Source organism: Aulonocara stuartgranti (assembly GCF_965226115.1).
Source record: "Aulonocara stuartgranti genome assembly, chromosome: 9".
NCBI classification, from domain to species: domain Eukaryota; kingdom Metazoa; phylum Chordata; class Actinopteri; order Cichliformes; family Cichlidae; genus Aulonocara; species Aulonocara stuartgranti.
The window spans coordinates 31440671-31455048 of record NC_138960.1 but is presented as its reverse complement, the minus strand read 5'-3'; the positions used below and the strand labels follow the sequence as shown (position 1 = coordinate 31455048).

At 39.8% G+C, this 14378-nt stretch overlaps 1 protein-coding gene across 1 annotated transcript in view; it reads left to right on the top strand.

The window, feature by feature from the left end:
* Positions 1-4504: 4504 nt before the first annotated feature.
* The window catches only part of LOC309714563 (uncharacterized protein), a gene marked incomplete at its 3' end in the record, with an annotated part of 49410 nt that continues 39536 nt past the window's right edge, over positions 4505-14378 (top strand). Inside the window, exons 1-3 of the mRNA XM_082547107.1 lie at positions 4505-4760; positions 6960-7065; positions 12757-13353. Coding sequence (XP_082403233.1) covers positions 7048-7065; positions 12757-13353 — 615 coding nt within the window. The 5' untranslated portion in view covers positions 4505-4760; positions 6960-7047. The remainder of the gene's footprint in view (positions 4761-6959; positions 7066-12756; positions 13354-14378) is intronic.

Genomic DNA, 14378 nt, shown 5'->3' with positions numbered 1-14378 from the left:
GTGATTTTAATGAATAATTAACAATTAAATTTGAAAAAAAGAAACATTAACAGCAAAAGAGCACAAATAGATGTTTAGGTTGATATCAAAATTTAATAACTTTTTAAATAGTTTTATTTGGTATTGTTAAAGTACTTCAAACAACCTTTCATCAAGGCCATGAGGGACATGACAAAGGGTGGTGTCAAATAAAAAAACTGTATTATTTTCCATAAAAATATAACAATTAGTTTAGTTTTTTACACTGTATTACAGGGTGCATTTCAATATATATGTAAAGCTGTTTAAATACAAAGTTTGGTGATCCAATAGACGAAATACACCATAAGATGTGAGAGGGACTCAAATTGTGCAATTTTCATGGAATGACTCTACTAATGACTAATATAATAACTTCAATATTGGCCATATAAAATATTTACATTACGAAAGTGAGATGACTTTAGTCTCATGAACAACATTAGCTAATTGTTATTTAATAGCTAATCTTAAAATGACTGTTCAGTACAGAAATTAAGCCCAACAATCATGTTTTACAGTCCTGTGGTCTCAGCCTCAGATACTCATCAAATCACACAGAGCTCATGTAGAAACAAACAGACAAATGAACAAAATATGTTCTTCTTCATTTCTGTCAAACAAAGCTGCATGAAACGTTTCCAGCAGTTAGTATCATGGTTGCTAGGCAACCTGGACAGCGCCTCGGAGGCTAGATCGTCCCATTTCACAAGCCTACAATTCTCTCACTTCCGGCCTTAGCGGTGTTTGAGTATGCGGCCCTTGAGGACTGTTAAGGCTGCCGAACCGGAATTGGGATACAGTCAGAGTCTCCATTTCGGACAGTGCGGACTTCAAACTATATACCAGTTTTTGTATTGAGTCGATGGGCCATGTAAAACCAGTTATGATAAAAAAAAATACATGCGATGTTTTTTCCAGAGCAAAACAGTGGTGTTTACAGTGGGAAGAACGGTAAAAACTGTGTTTTCTACAGACAGTGCTAGCAAACTATGGCGTTATTTTTGTGCCACTATTCTGAGCGCACGTAAAAAAACTTTGCAGGTGCAAGTGTTGCATTTTGAGGAGAAATTTATTTTGAATTCATGATTTGAGTGAACAAAATTCATTGCTGTGTGCAAAAAATGTATTTCAGTGTTTGCTATTATCCACACACACAATAGCAGCCCCTCTTGCTCAGTTTTTGTATTTGCGCTCACTCGCATTGTGTTGCTCGCGCTCTCAACATTTCTGCCCGTGCGCGCTCAACTCTTTCTGTACACCGTTATATTTGTGCCACAAAACCAGCCAATCACAGACTTGGATGCAAAAAAATCTGATTGGCTGTTTTGGTCTCCAATCAGCTCCAAATGACGAAATGCAATATTCCCAGAATCCATTTTGTCCAAAACTCAAACGAGGCAGTGGTGGACAAACACAGAGTGGCGGAGTTTGAAATATTACTCTGTCTGGGTCACAAAATAAACTTTTAAGATATTTTCAGAGGAGAATGTTTCTGTGTAAACTTCTAATATTTGCTCGATTTATCAAGACTTCACATATTTGCATAAGTGCTCTAACGTTTTCAGAGTTGCCTGTTACCCACCAGCTGACCGGGTGGTAACATAATATATAAGACTGAACTGACAAAAAATCATCGACTACACCAGCAGGTATTACAGGAAAAACCATAAAGCCTTTGAACTAAAACAAACACTGTTGTGACAGTGATGTACACTGTCTTGTTGGTATATATGTATGATTTGTATCACCTTCATGTTTCCCTCTCACCACTGGTGAGTGTTTGCCTACTGGTGGTGGTCAGAGGGGCCGGTGGCGCCAGTGTCCGGCAGCCTTGCCTCTGTCAGTGCGCCCCAGGGCAGCTGTGGCTACAATTTAGCTTGCCATTGCCAGTGTGTGAATGTGTGTGTGAATGGGTGAATGACTGAATGTAGTATAAAGCGCTTTGGGGCCCTTAGGGACTGAGTAAAGCGCTATACAAAATGCAGGCCATTTACCATTTTTACCACGTATCCAAACCGATATCATGAGCAGCAGCTTTTACAGGTGTGGCTTCAGCAAACATCAGCTGATACTAGAAAGTAATATTAAATACATTCTAACAACAGCTTATCAAGCTACTGTTGTTTAGCGCATCCGCTGATTTCCTCTTTCTGGTGCAAAGTGGGCGATAAATAAACAAGAGAGACGATCGGCTGATCACTGATCAGTTTCATGATTGAAGTAGCAACAGGAGAGAGGGGAGAGAATGAGAGGAGAAGAGGCAGCTGACAGCGTAAAGACAGAATAACTCCAGCTTTGTGTCTTTTTTTTCATTGTAGCTGAAGTACAGGATGAATCGTGTTCCTTTTCCCCTCAATACGGATGTGTTGTAATTGGTCCAGCCGAGAGTTGATCCTGACCAATTGGCTAATCCAGCGGTCCCCAACCCCCGGGCCTCGGACCGGTACCGGGCCGCGAGAGTTGAGGCTCAGGTGTGAAATGTATAGTTTTCAGGGTTTTTATCGGTTTTCAGCGTTATTTTGTTATCGTTTTTATCGTTTACTCGGTTTTCCTTGGTCTTTTCACGTGTGTTATGAATAAATTTTCTTTTTTTCGGTACTGGTACTAGTTTTATTTTGTTGTATTTATCCGTGACACCTTAAAGGCCGGTCCGTGAAAATATTGTCGGGCATAAACCGGTCTGTGGCGCAAAAAAGGTTGGAGACCGCTGGGCTAATCCACCACCTTTCATAGTTTATACCGTTACAGAAACAAACAAACATAAAAATGAAAAATCACCATCGGCCCACCGGGAAAATGCCAGTCCAGATGGCCAGTCCAGCTATGCGGTCAGCTTGTGGGTAACAGGCGTCTTCGGAAAACATTAGATCACTTATGCAAATATGTTTGAGTTGGCGACTCACTCACCTCCTCCCTCCTGGCTCACAGCTTCATCTTCTTCTTCTTGGTTGGCAACCAATGTTGAGGAACATTACCGCCCCCTGGCACACAGCTCAGTGGACATTTAGATGAGAAAATATATATTTGACACAAAATACTAATAAAATAGAATAAAAATAAATAAAATAAATGTTCTCTATAGAATTTTTTTTTTTTGCTCTATAAAAATAGTTGTTTTTCTTTTTTAAATCACTCATCTTAGCAGTAGGATTACATGAAAGGAGAAACAAATTAAGTTTGAGTCAAATGACTCAAAAAACCTGATTCACTTTGGTAAGCGCCTCATTCAAACTCGATTCAGTAAAAATAATCGAATTTACCATCACTAATAGCAAACACTCTCCGTTTGTGAGTGAAAAAAGAAAAAAGACCCCTTCCTTATTGGTGTTAAAGTTTACCATGTCAGCCAATCAAAAAACATGATATGGCAACACGTGGCACTGGGATGCTTCCACCCCGCGATGGAAAGCGGGCGAGCGAAAGAAAGACAGAGAGTGAGTTGTTTGGAGGCTAGAGTTAGTGTGTTGTGTGTTTATTGTTTTGTGTTGTGTCAGTTATACTGCTGAATGTCACATTTGCTCCATCAAAGCCATCAGAGGCAGATTCCAGTGTAAACGCTGTTCCCACATGAAAAACTGGACTGATCCACCTCCTGCTGTCAGACCTGCAGGGTTTAGGCCTGTGGTGTTCTCTTCTGTCTTATACTGAACACAAACTATTTTTTGGACTGGCACAAATAATTTGTGTGCCTTCTTATTTGATGCAGAACACCTATTTGTTCTGTAAATACATTTAAATTGTTATATAAAAACACCTGAGGCATTGGCAAAACATGTGCAGAATTTTTAGAAATGTACAATTTATATTTGAATTTCAAGTTATGAAATGATTCTTTAAACATGTTTATGGGTTTTACAGTAAAAAAATAACTTTTTTCTACTCTGAGTTTGAATTTTTGCTTGAACGTAGATAAATTGTGCCATATAGTATGCCGAAATAAATAAAAAAAACCTCAAATTTCAGATATTTGAGGTTGTGCTGAAAAGATTATACCAAACAAGGTGAGATAAACTGTTTTTAAAGATGATATAGAGATAAAATCAAAAGTAGTCAAAAATGGCAAATTATACTTGGACCCCAGAGGGTTCAGCAATTACTTTGGTGTTCCTCCACAGAAATGTCAGAAGTAGTCTGAACTGCAAAAGAAGCACGTATTCTCGGAAAAGTGGTTGCAGGAGGTGAGCTGGCTTCAAACAAATGATTTTCATGGCATATTCTGCACCACATCTCTGGGTGATCAGAGGAAATATTACACTGTGAGAAGGCGACTGATCCAAAACATAAACACAAAACTGAAACTGGATCTTATTGTTTTACTGCAAAAGTACTTAAGAAGTGAAAGTGATCAGGCCTTATTCCAGTTTTTAAAACACAGAACTGTTGTGCATTTGAGGGTCGACGTGCCAGTTCACACTCCACACCAGTTGGTGGCGGTAAAGCACAATTTTGTTGTTTGACAACCGCCAATAAACGATGTAAAGAAGAGGAAGCGCCTTCCGGGATGACAGACGGAGCTATTCTCTCATCTAAAGCAAGTAAAAGAGTGAATTTAGATGATAAAACATACTAAACCAGCGTTTGGATCGATATCTGCATCGATCTGCCCACCCTTGTCTCCTGGATCGTAGCTGAGATCAGCGTGAACCACGTGGGTCTCTGCTCCCTGATCTGTTTCCTGTGTTTGGAAAGAGTTGCAGCTTCATCGCGGAGTTTCTCTCGGTTTGTGGGCTCATCTAAAGGTAAGCACCGAGCTAACTTTACTGTGAGTTCAGTTCATGTTGAGTTTAGCTCCTGAATGAGGTCTTCTGCTGCTCTCCTCGGTGTCTGTTCACAGTTTATTGTGACACGTTGAGAGAAGAGTGAGAGAGTGTTTGGAGAAAAACACCAACTAACCATTAGCTCAGCATGCTGGGAGAAGTTGGAGCAGAAAAGTCTTTTCATTGTCCCTGCAGCTGTTTTTCTGCCTGCACCAAACCTCTACAGCCTCATTTCTATTTGAAGTGATAACAGGAAATGGATGAGAGCGATCTGCTGCAGTATCAGGGTCACAATAAACTTTATTGTCCAGCTGCTGTGGATGAACACATGAGAGGAAGTGAACTCCTACAAAGTCTCATTTTAATGAGTCTGGCTGCTGTAAAGTGATGCACAGGAAGATGTTAACAAAAACTAATGAAACAGAGATGAAAGTAAACAGTGTTCATATTTGAAAGCACAGAGAATAAAATATATTGTGGTGGTTAATGTGCAGCTCTTGGTGATTTGGTGAAATCGTGTTTTTAATCACGTTGTGGATTGAATGTTGGGTTTGATTTCATTTTATCTACAGAAGTTTTTCCCACCTGTGATCGTTCAGATTGATTTGTTGGGTTGACTTGAATCATGTGAAGGTTTAAAGCTGCACTTCCCCCAAAAAGAATAAAGTATAATCATGAAGAATGTAAAAATGTCTTCCTGTGTCAAACACAGCTGCAGTCAAAGCAGGAAGGAAAGCACTTAAACCACTGATCAAAGCTCATTAATCAATGGCCATGGTTACCGTTCACAGTGTTGTGGTTCGAATTTGAGAAGAGACATACGACTGAAAGTCCATAGTGGGTCAACACAAATGATTTTATTAAAACACATATATGTGGTGAAGATGGGCTCTGCAAAACATCAGCCTCGATCTACAATAGGTGGGTGTGATATTTATACTTGTAATATGCGTCACCGCAGATGCATGTTCCAGTAACTCCAGCGAGGACATATTCTAAAAAAGAACAGCTACTTCCTCTGTTCCTCCAGATGCTTCCTGTTATTCCACTCCCTCTGCACTTCAGAACAGAACATGAGCATGCCGTTTACAAGCAACACAAGTCTACTATGTATGTGTGCAGGCCGACTTATGTCTGTGTTTTAACCTCAGTACATGACCTCACTCAACAAACAAAGACATTTTAGAAGTATACTTCCTGACTCCGTTGAGCCATCTGTTACCAGGCAAACTTCAATGCAGCAGGCTGCTGAGCATACACACCAGCCTTCAATATGTGGTAAATTGTACTGTAAACATGTAGGGCAATTCTTTCAACTTGAGCTTTGCTCCATAGATCAGTCGAACTCGCGCCGGCTGTAGCTTCAAACCATTAATTAACTTGACCGAGCTTATATGTGTATATAAGATTATAATGTAGTTATACTAACACCTGAAATACAGACTTTAACATAACATCAAAAGTTTCAATAAATGTGTCAATGAAGTGATAATGATAAATCATAAATGATGCAACAATAATAATAATGATTATGAATAGTAACAGTAAATAATATTTCATCCCGACAACAGTGAGTGAGTTGCTGCAATCACAGCATTTGATCAATGAGCTTTAATCATTGGTTGTTGGGGAATGGCGGAGGTGGTGGGACTGGGGGGCTGAAGGTGTGGAAAGTGTGGGGTGGGGGAGTAACAGGTCTGTCCCTGTTTGTGGAAACCACAGGAGGAGCTGTTCAGGCTGTTGCTGGGTGTGAATTGTTGATGGAGTCTTTAAACTTGTAGTTGCTGTTTTCCAGACTGAAGCAGAGTCGTTAGCTGAAAACTGGTTTTAGAGGTTCATTCAGGACACCTTCTCAGGCTCTTACAGCCTTACCTGTATCATAACAAAGTGTATAAACCCCAATCCACCTTTAACATGGTCCTTCTCCCAAACCTTCAAATAGGACTTTCTGGCCCTGTCATAGTAAAGGGCTGCTTAGAATATTAGAGCCAATGTCACAAAGTTCCTCCTGAAGTATAAGTGAGTGAGAGAGTTTCCTCACTTTGCAGCACAACACGTCTCACAAGATTTCTACAAGCAATCAGAGTGAAATTTGTACTTTGTGTTGTCAGATGAACATATGAGACACTTTGACTCTTCAGTGCAGTGTGGAGCCTAACAAAGATCTGTTTTGTGTCCCAGCTGATCAGCAGGAGGAGAAGAGTCTGACGGAGCAGCAGAGGAACATTTTCAGCCATCTGGACTCAGCTGAGTCACTACAGAGGAAACAATGAGCTCAACACAGGAGGTGAGGAAAATATCACAGTTTCAACAAATAATCAGTCACGTCTAAAACTCTCATCCTCCCAACCTGTTATATGACTGTGTTGCATTTTATTATGTATTTTTAAATTATGTTTACAAACACAAAGAAATCACAATCAATTATCTATGGGCTCAAAATGTGGTCATAAATATTTTGTACTTGTAAAAAAGATTTGTATGTGTAAAAAAGATTTGTATGTGTAAAAAGAATTTGTGTATGTGTAAAAAAGATTTGTGTGTGCGTAAAAAAGATTTGTGTGTGGACTTAGAAAAAAAAAAACCCTGCAAGTTACAAGTACGGATTTTGACCCTATTTTTCTTCCTTTCATCTGATTGGTGAATGTCATGTCAATCACAAATGTAACAATCCAATCAGAGAACAGATGGGTTTGGCTGTCGGAGGGGCGCTTTTTTGAACTGCAGGTCCTTGAAGGGTGATGCAGTTTGAAGCTGGAGGATCGCTATATAAATATCCGATAGCAGCTAGGTCCCCTAACTTTCAGTAGCTGTTGAAAGGAAAAAGTTGTGGTATATCAGTCGTTAGAAATACCATTATTACTTTAGGATTAGTTTAACAAAAAGTCAGGGCTGACCCGGGACCATTGCTGTGAGTCACAGTGCGCAGCATAAAAGTCCTTTCACATCGGACGCAGGATGTGCTGCTAATGCTAACTGCTAACTAAAAGCAAAGGATCCAGAATTTGTTGCTGGCTGCTGGGCTCTGTGGGTTTTTGCAGCAGCTCTACCTGTACTAGATGCACCTGCTCCTTGTCTTTTCTATCTCTGACTTTATGTCCTCTACAAGAGTTTGTTTTTTTTGCTGGTTCTTCAAATGTTCAATAAAAACATGTATGCTAATTCATAACGAAGAAAGCTTTGTAATGAAGACTGTCATTTCCAAAACACTGCCCGCCCCCACCCCGCGGTCCGCAGCGCTGTTGAAAAGGCTGTGGAAGTCCCTGTATTAAACACGTAGACCTGTGACACAAAAATCACCAAACTCGGACGACCACAGACTGTTTTCCTTCGTGGTGATGAAGGAAAACGCATACAAATCTTTTTTACAAGTACAAAATATTTATGACCACATTTTGAGCCCATAATTATCCTTCTTTAATATTAGTAGTATTATTATCAATTCAATTCTCAATACAATGTTATTTATACAGTGCCAAATCACAACAATAGTTGCCTGAACGTGGTTTATATTGTAGGCAGACCCTACAATAATACATACAGAGGGGGGGGGAGAAATCCAACAATCATATAACCTCCTATGAGCAAGCACTTTGGCGACAGTGGGAAGGAAAAACTCCCTTTTAACAGGAAGGAACCTCCAGCAGAACCAGGCTCACAGAGCCTTCTTTTCTCAAGTAACAGTGAAAAAGTACAGGCTAGTAAATGTAATTAGAGTAAGAAAGTAAAAGTAGCTCCTTGAAGAACATTTTTACCACCTGTTTTTATCCAAAGCTAACTGAACCTTGTGCTTTATTAATGTAATAATAAAATAAGATTAGTAGATGAAATAAGAACTATTTATTTCTAATAAAGGAACTCAGTTTGAATCAATTAAGTAGAAAATGAAGGAAAATAAAACGTGTGTATTTTCTGTTGCCTACACTGTAGAGGGTGACTTTGCCTCTAAACAGGAACATGAGCAGGGAAGAGGTTAAAGTGGGATTGAGCAGGTGGGAACCCTAAAATCAGCTGTAGTGGCTCAGCGTGGGGAAAAGAATCATAGCTCACAATAATTTCTGTTGAGAGCTCCAGTAGATTTTCTTCAAGTACAGGCTGTGATCAGCTGACCTGCTGCTCTCTGTGGATGTACACAACTGAATTCAACCAGATGTCAGCAGATGTTTCATGAGCTGTCCTGGCTGATTTCCATCCTCTACACTGACAGTACACTGTCTTTATATTAGACACTATACTGTTGGTATGAAGGTGGAACTCAGTGAATGAATGTCAGCATCATGAGCTTCAGTTTAAATGAATCTCTGCTACACTTGATGTAATCTAACTGTGACATGAGCACCACAGTCACTGTGCACCAGTCACACACTGTCCTTTACTTTAAATCCATCACAGTTCAGCAAACGAACCTGTTTATCCTGCACTAACCTGCAGAGGATCTTCATGCAGTCTTTAAATAACACAGTTAATCTGCCTCAGATTGTTTTGCAGCATCTTTCACAACCTGAAAAAACATAATGTCACATGTACAGACCCAATGTCTGATTTCAACACATGAGGACTTACAGTGGCTTGCATTTTTGGCTCCCTATAACTTTTTTTCACATTTTGTTACATTACAGCCACAAACATGAATCAATTTCATTGGAATACCACGTTTTCAAGAGATGTATTCGAAGACATTTCTTCAGCTGAGAATCAGAGAGGAGAAACACACAGTTTTACTTGCAGCAAGGGCAGTCACAGAGCACTCGCACGGGAGTGAGGGCTCTGAGACTGTCCTGGTCTTTATTTATATACATCAGTGGGTGCGTTTGTTCATTACACTGGAATGTGGATGTGTATACAGGGCTCTAGACTAACCTTTTGCCATGGGCGTACTGGCACGCCTAACTTTAAAAAGTTAGGCGTACCGGCACAAAAGTTAGGCGTACACAAATTTTATAATAATTGATATAATATAATGTGTTTTCTGGATACACTGTGCTTTTTCAGCATTCAAAGATTGATGATACCGTGTCAGAGCACTGGCTATGAATTTCAGAAGGATCAGGCCTTAACTTAACAGAAAAGTGAGCAATAGTTCTTTTCCTATTGCAGCTACATCCACTTCTGTCGGGCCTAGGCTGCTCACTATGGCTGGGTATCATCACTGATTTCTATAATCCATTCGATTCCGGTTTTCAAAGTCCCGATTCGATTCAACTTAGCCTCAGACAGTCAGAAATATTATAATTCTGATCATTTATCAGTACTGACTTCTTCAGAATTGTGAACATCACAGCAGATGCCTTTGTGTGAAAGTAACTGAGAATAAAACACAGAAAAACATGAAGGAGATTTTCCCTGGTCTGGCTTTTTATAGCAGATAACCTTAAAAATATTCTACAATGTTCTGCATATAAAGTTTAAATTTCTTCAGTCTTGAATAACAGAAAAAATAGGCTTTCTTGTCCGAGGTCATTTAAGTGAAAAAAAGAAAAGAAAAAGACAGCGCTGTAAACAACGGTAGACTGGTGGGTAATAAGCGAATGAATAATACAGAAAACAGAGGTTGGAGACGGGAAACTGTTCTTGAAGTACAGAGAGAGAGAGAGAGAGAGAGACCACCAGCTAGTTACATCGTTTTTGTGGGGAGGGAAACACCCCAGGGTGAGGAAATCATTATTACAGAGACTGACATTTGATGGCGGTCTTGCCTTGCCTAACTTTTTATTTTACTATTGGTCCTCTCATGTTCACAAATTGACCCATTGGCTTGAATCTCAAGAACTGCTGTGGTGCAAACTGGAGCGCCTGTCGTGCACTTCCTCATCCTTAGAAGCTTTATTGTTCTCTCCACTACCACTTAAGCCTTCTCATTTCACCCAAAATCCCGTGGTACAGTCTAGTCTAAGGATCTGGTCACAATTCAGGAGTCATTTTAAGTACGTCTCTGCGTCAGTACACATGCCCATCACGCAGAACCATCTGTTTACTCCTGGCCTCATTGATGGTACCTATGTACAGTGGAAGCGTCATGGTATTAATACGTTTAAGGATCTCTATAAAGATGGCACTTTCTTAACTTTTTTAGACCTGTGTTCAGAAACAAATCTTCCGGCTACCAATCTATTCCGTTATTTTCAGGCATGGCATTGCACTTCTGCTCTCTTCCCCTCCTACCCTCTTCTTCCAAATGTCCAACCGTGGGAGGAATTCTTATCCCTTAAACCCAATAAGAAGTCAATTATATCTTTAATATATAAACAAATTATGGGTTTAAATGTCCATTCAGTTGCTAAGATTAGGGGGGCTTGGGAGCGGGAGTTAGGAGTAATTTTTTTCGGATCAGCAATGGGAGAAGGCAGTATCCAATGTCCGTTATAGTACGTCCTGTGCCAGGTTACAACTTATCCAGTTCAAGGTGTTGTACAGGGTTTACTATTCAAAGTCTCGTCTGTCTGACATTTACCCACAAGTGATGGATCAGTGCGAGAGATGTCATGCCACCCCATGGGACCTAGGCCATATGTTCTTTCTGTGCCCAAGACTCCATGGCTTCTGGAGTCAGTATTCAGTTATTCTTTCCAAGGCTCTTGGGACCCAAATCTGCATGGACCCTTTTCTAGCTGTTTTTGGGCTTCCAGTCAACACTGGTCTAACCCACCCTACACACTTCAAAATATTAGCCTTTACATCACTTTTGGCTAGACGTTGCATCTTACCCCTTTGGAAATCTTCAAAGCCACCTTCAGTTTCTTTTTGGTTTAGAGATGTGATGTCATTTCTTAAATTGCAAAAGATAGGCCTTGTGGCGAAGGGCAAATACAGAGAATTTTATCGTATCTGGGGCCCCTTCGTAGACTATTGCAAGTCTTTAAAAGCTCTACCAGCTGATTGATATCATATCTCCCCGCCCCCCCCCCCTTTTTTTTTTTGTGTGTTTTGGGGTTTGTTGTTTGTGTTTGTTTTGGGTTTCTTATTAGGTTTTGTTTTGTTTGTTTATTTAAGCTTGTGTGTGGGTGTGCCTGTGTGTGTTATCGTATCTGTTCATGTAAGAAAAACTAAAAAATATGTGAGGGGAACAGATTGTATTGTCATTGTAAACTACTGTACACACAAAAAAAATTGGTCGCACTCTAGAGCCCTGGTGTGTGTGTGTGTGTGTGTGTGTGAGACAAAGGAACGACTCCTCTGCCTGGTACGAAGCGAAGATAAGAGTGTCCAGCTGTCACTATCGCTGTGGGAAGAAATTTATAACAAGTCTTGTAGTGAACAACAAGTCATCAAAAGGTCAACATGCAGTACTCTACCATATGCACACTTATATCATTAAAAGATTATACTGACTACTAAGTACAATTTTCTGTTGACACACGTGAAAGACCAATACAAAGTGGTGTAGACGTTAGAAGTGGAACACAATCATACATGATTCCAAACATTTTTTTTTTTTTACAAATAAATCATCTGTTTTGTAAATTAAGCAGATAGAAATACAGATGTTTTTTTTTTTCTTTTTTTAGGTAGGTAGTATGTTTTATAAAAGAAATCCCTCGGGTTGCAATCAGACTCTGACATTTTCCTTCACTAAACCAAGCTAGTAACTGTTACATTGGATTTATTATTGTTAAAAAAAATGAGAAAATTATATAAATATCTAATAGGAAACAACAAAAGGAAATATAAAAATAAGTATAGACCTGGTAAACATTCATTACTTTTCTGAGTGTGTTAGCATGCTAGTATTAATATTTGTGTACAGCAGGAGGGATGGGCATGATTTTACTGTTTGAACAGTCATGAATTATTTTTAACACCAGGTTGGATGTAATGTGTTAGAACTACCAGCAGGTGGGGATAAGAGACCTTTAAGGTGTTTGGTGCCACACTCCACCTTCAGGTTTAAAACTAGTGTTAATGGAGGGAGTTTGAAGGTTGAGTTTGTTCCACGACTGCATTTCACTCACTGCCTCTGTTTGTATCTCTGTCACTGCAGGACCAACATGGAGCGAGAAGTCAGCGCTCTCAGGAGGCCGACAAACCTCACAGAAGAAAGGGAGAGAAAAAACACACCTGTGACGAGTGTGGGAAGGGTTTTACTTTGAAGGGTTCACTGAAACAGCATCAGGTCATCCACACTGGAGAGAAACCGTTCAGCTGTGAGTTGTGTGGAAAGACTTTTTCCTGGAAGGGTTCCCTAAAAAAACACCAACTCATCCACAGTGGAGTTAAAGCGTACAGCTGTGATCAGTGTGGCAGAGCTTTTACTCACAGTAGCCACTTACAGAATCATCTAGTTACCCACTCTGGAATTAAGGCATACAGCTGTGAGATTTGTGGAAAAACTTTCAGCCACAGAGGGAACCGAAATACACACCTACGCATTCACACTGGACATGATGTGTACTGCTGTGAACAGTGTGGCAAACCGTTTATAAGACATACAAAGTTACAACAACACATGTTTACCCACACTGAGGAGAGACCTTATAAATGTGACCTGTGTGAGAAGACTTTTAAATCTCCACATCACCTGAGAGAACACCAACAGATCCACACCAGAAAGAGACTCTACAAGCGCAGTTACTGTGAGGTATGTATTTTTATTTTTATCTTGTCATTTTAGCCTGACTGTTTGGAACAACTGTGCTCATTAAACTGTTAGCATGTTAGCAATTGCATGGAAAAGCAGCTGTGAGTGATTATTACGTCCCGTGTTAATTACTGTAATTCCCTCCTTTGGTCTCCCTAAAAGGTCCCTTCATAAACTCCAACTGCTTCAAATTTCTGCAGCTCGGGTCATAACTTGCACTCTGTCAAGAGCTCATATTACCCCAGTTCTTCAGCACCTTTACTGGTTGCCCATAGAAGCCAGGATACATTTTAAAATCTTACGTCTTACATACAGGTGTATCCATAAATCTGCTCCTTCATATTTGTGTGACCTGCTCCATATCACCACTGTTTCCTGCCTTCTCAGATCATCATCTGCTATTCATCTTACTGTTCCGTCCTCACACCTTAGTACTATGGGGAACAGAGCTTTCAGTCGCTCTGCATTCAGTTATGATTTTAGTATTACTGTAGTATTATGGTGGTAGTATTGTAGTTTTTACAGCCCAATTCAAACAAGCGCCCTGCCGACAGCCAAACCCATCTGTTCTCTGATTGGATTGTTACATTTGTGATTGACATGACATTGACCAATCAGATGAAAGGAAGAAAAATAGGGTCAAAATTCGTACTTGTAACGTTTTTTGGGTTTTTTTTTTGCTAAGTCCACAAACAAATCTTTTTTACGCACACACAAATTCTTTTTACACATACAAAACTGATTTACAAGTACAGAATATTAATGACTACACTTTGAGCCCATAGATATTAATTAAATTTTCAGTTCAATTCAGTGTTATTTATACAGCACCAAGTCACAACAATAGTCGCCTCAAGGTGCTTTTTATTGTAATGTGGATCCTACAATAATACATACAGAGAAAAACCCAACAATAATATGACCCCCTTTGAGCAAGCATGTTGGCGACAGTGGGAAGGAAAAACTCCCTTTTAACAGGAAGAAACCTCCAGCAGAATAAGGCTGACAGAGGGGCGGGGCCATCT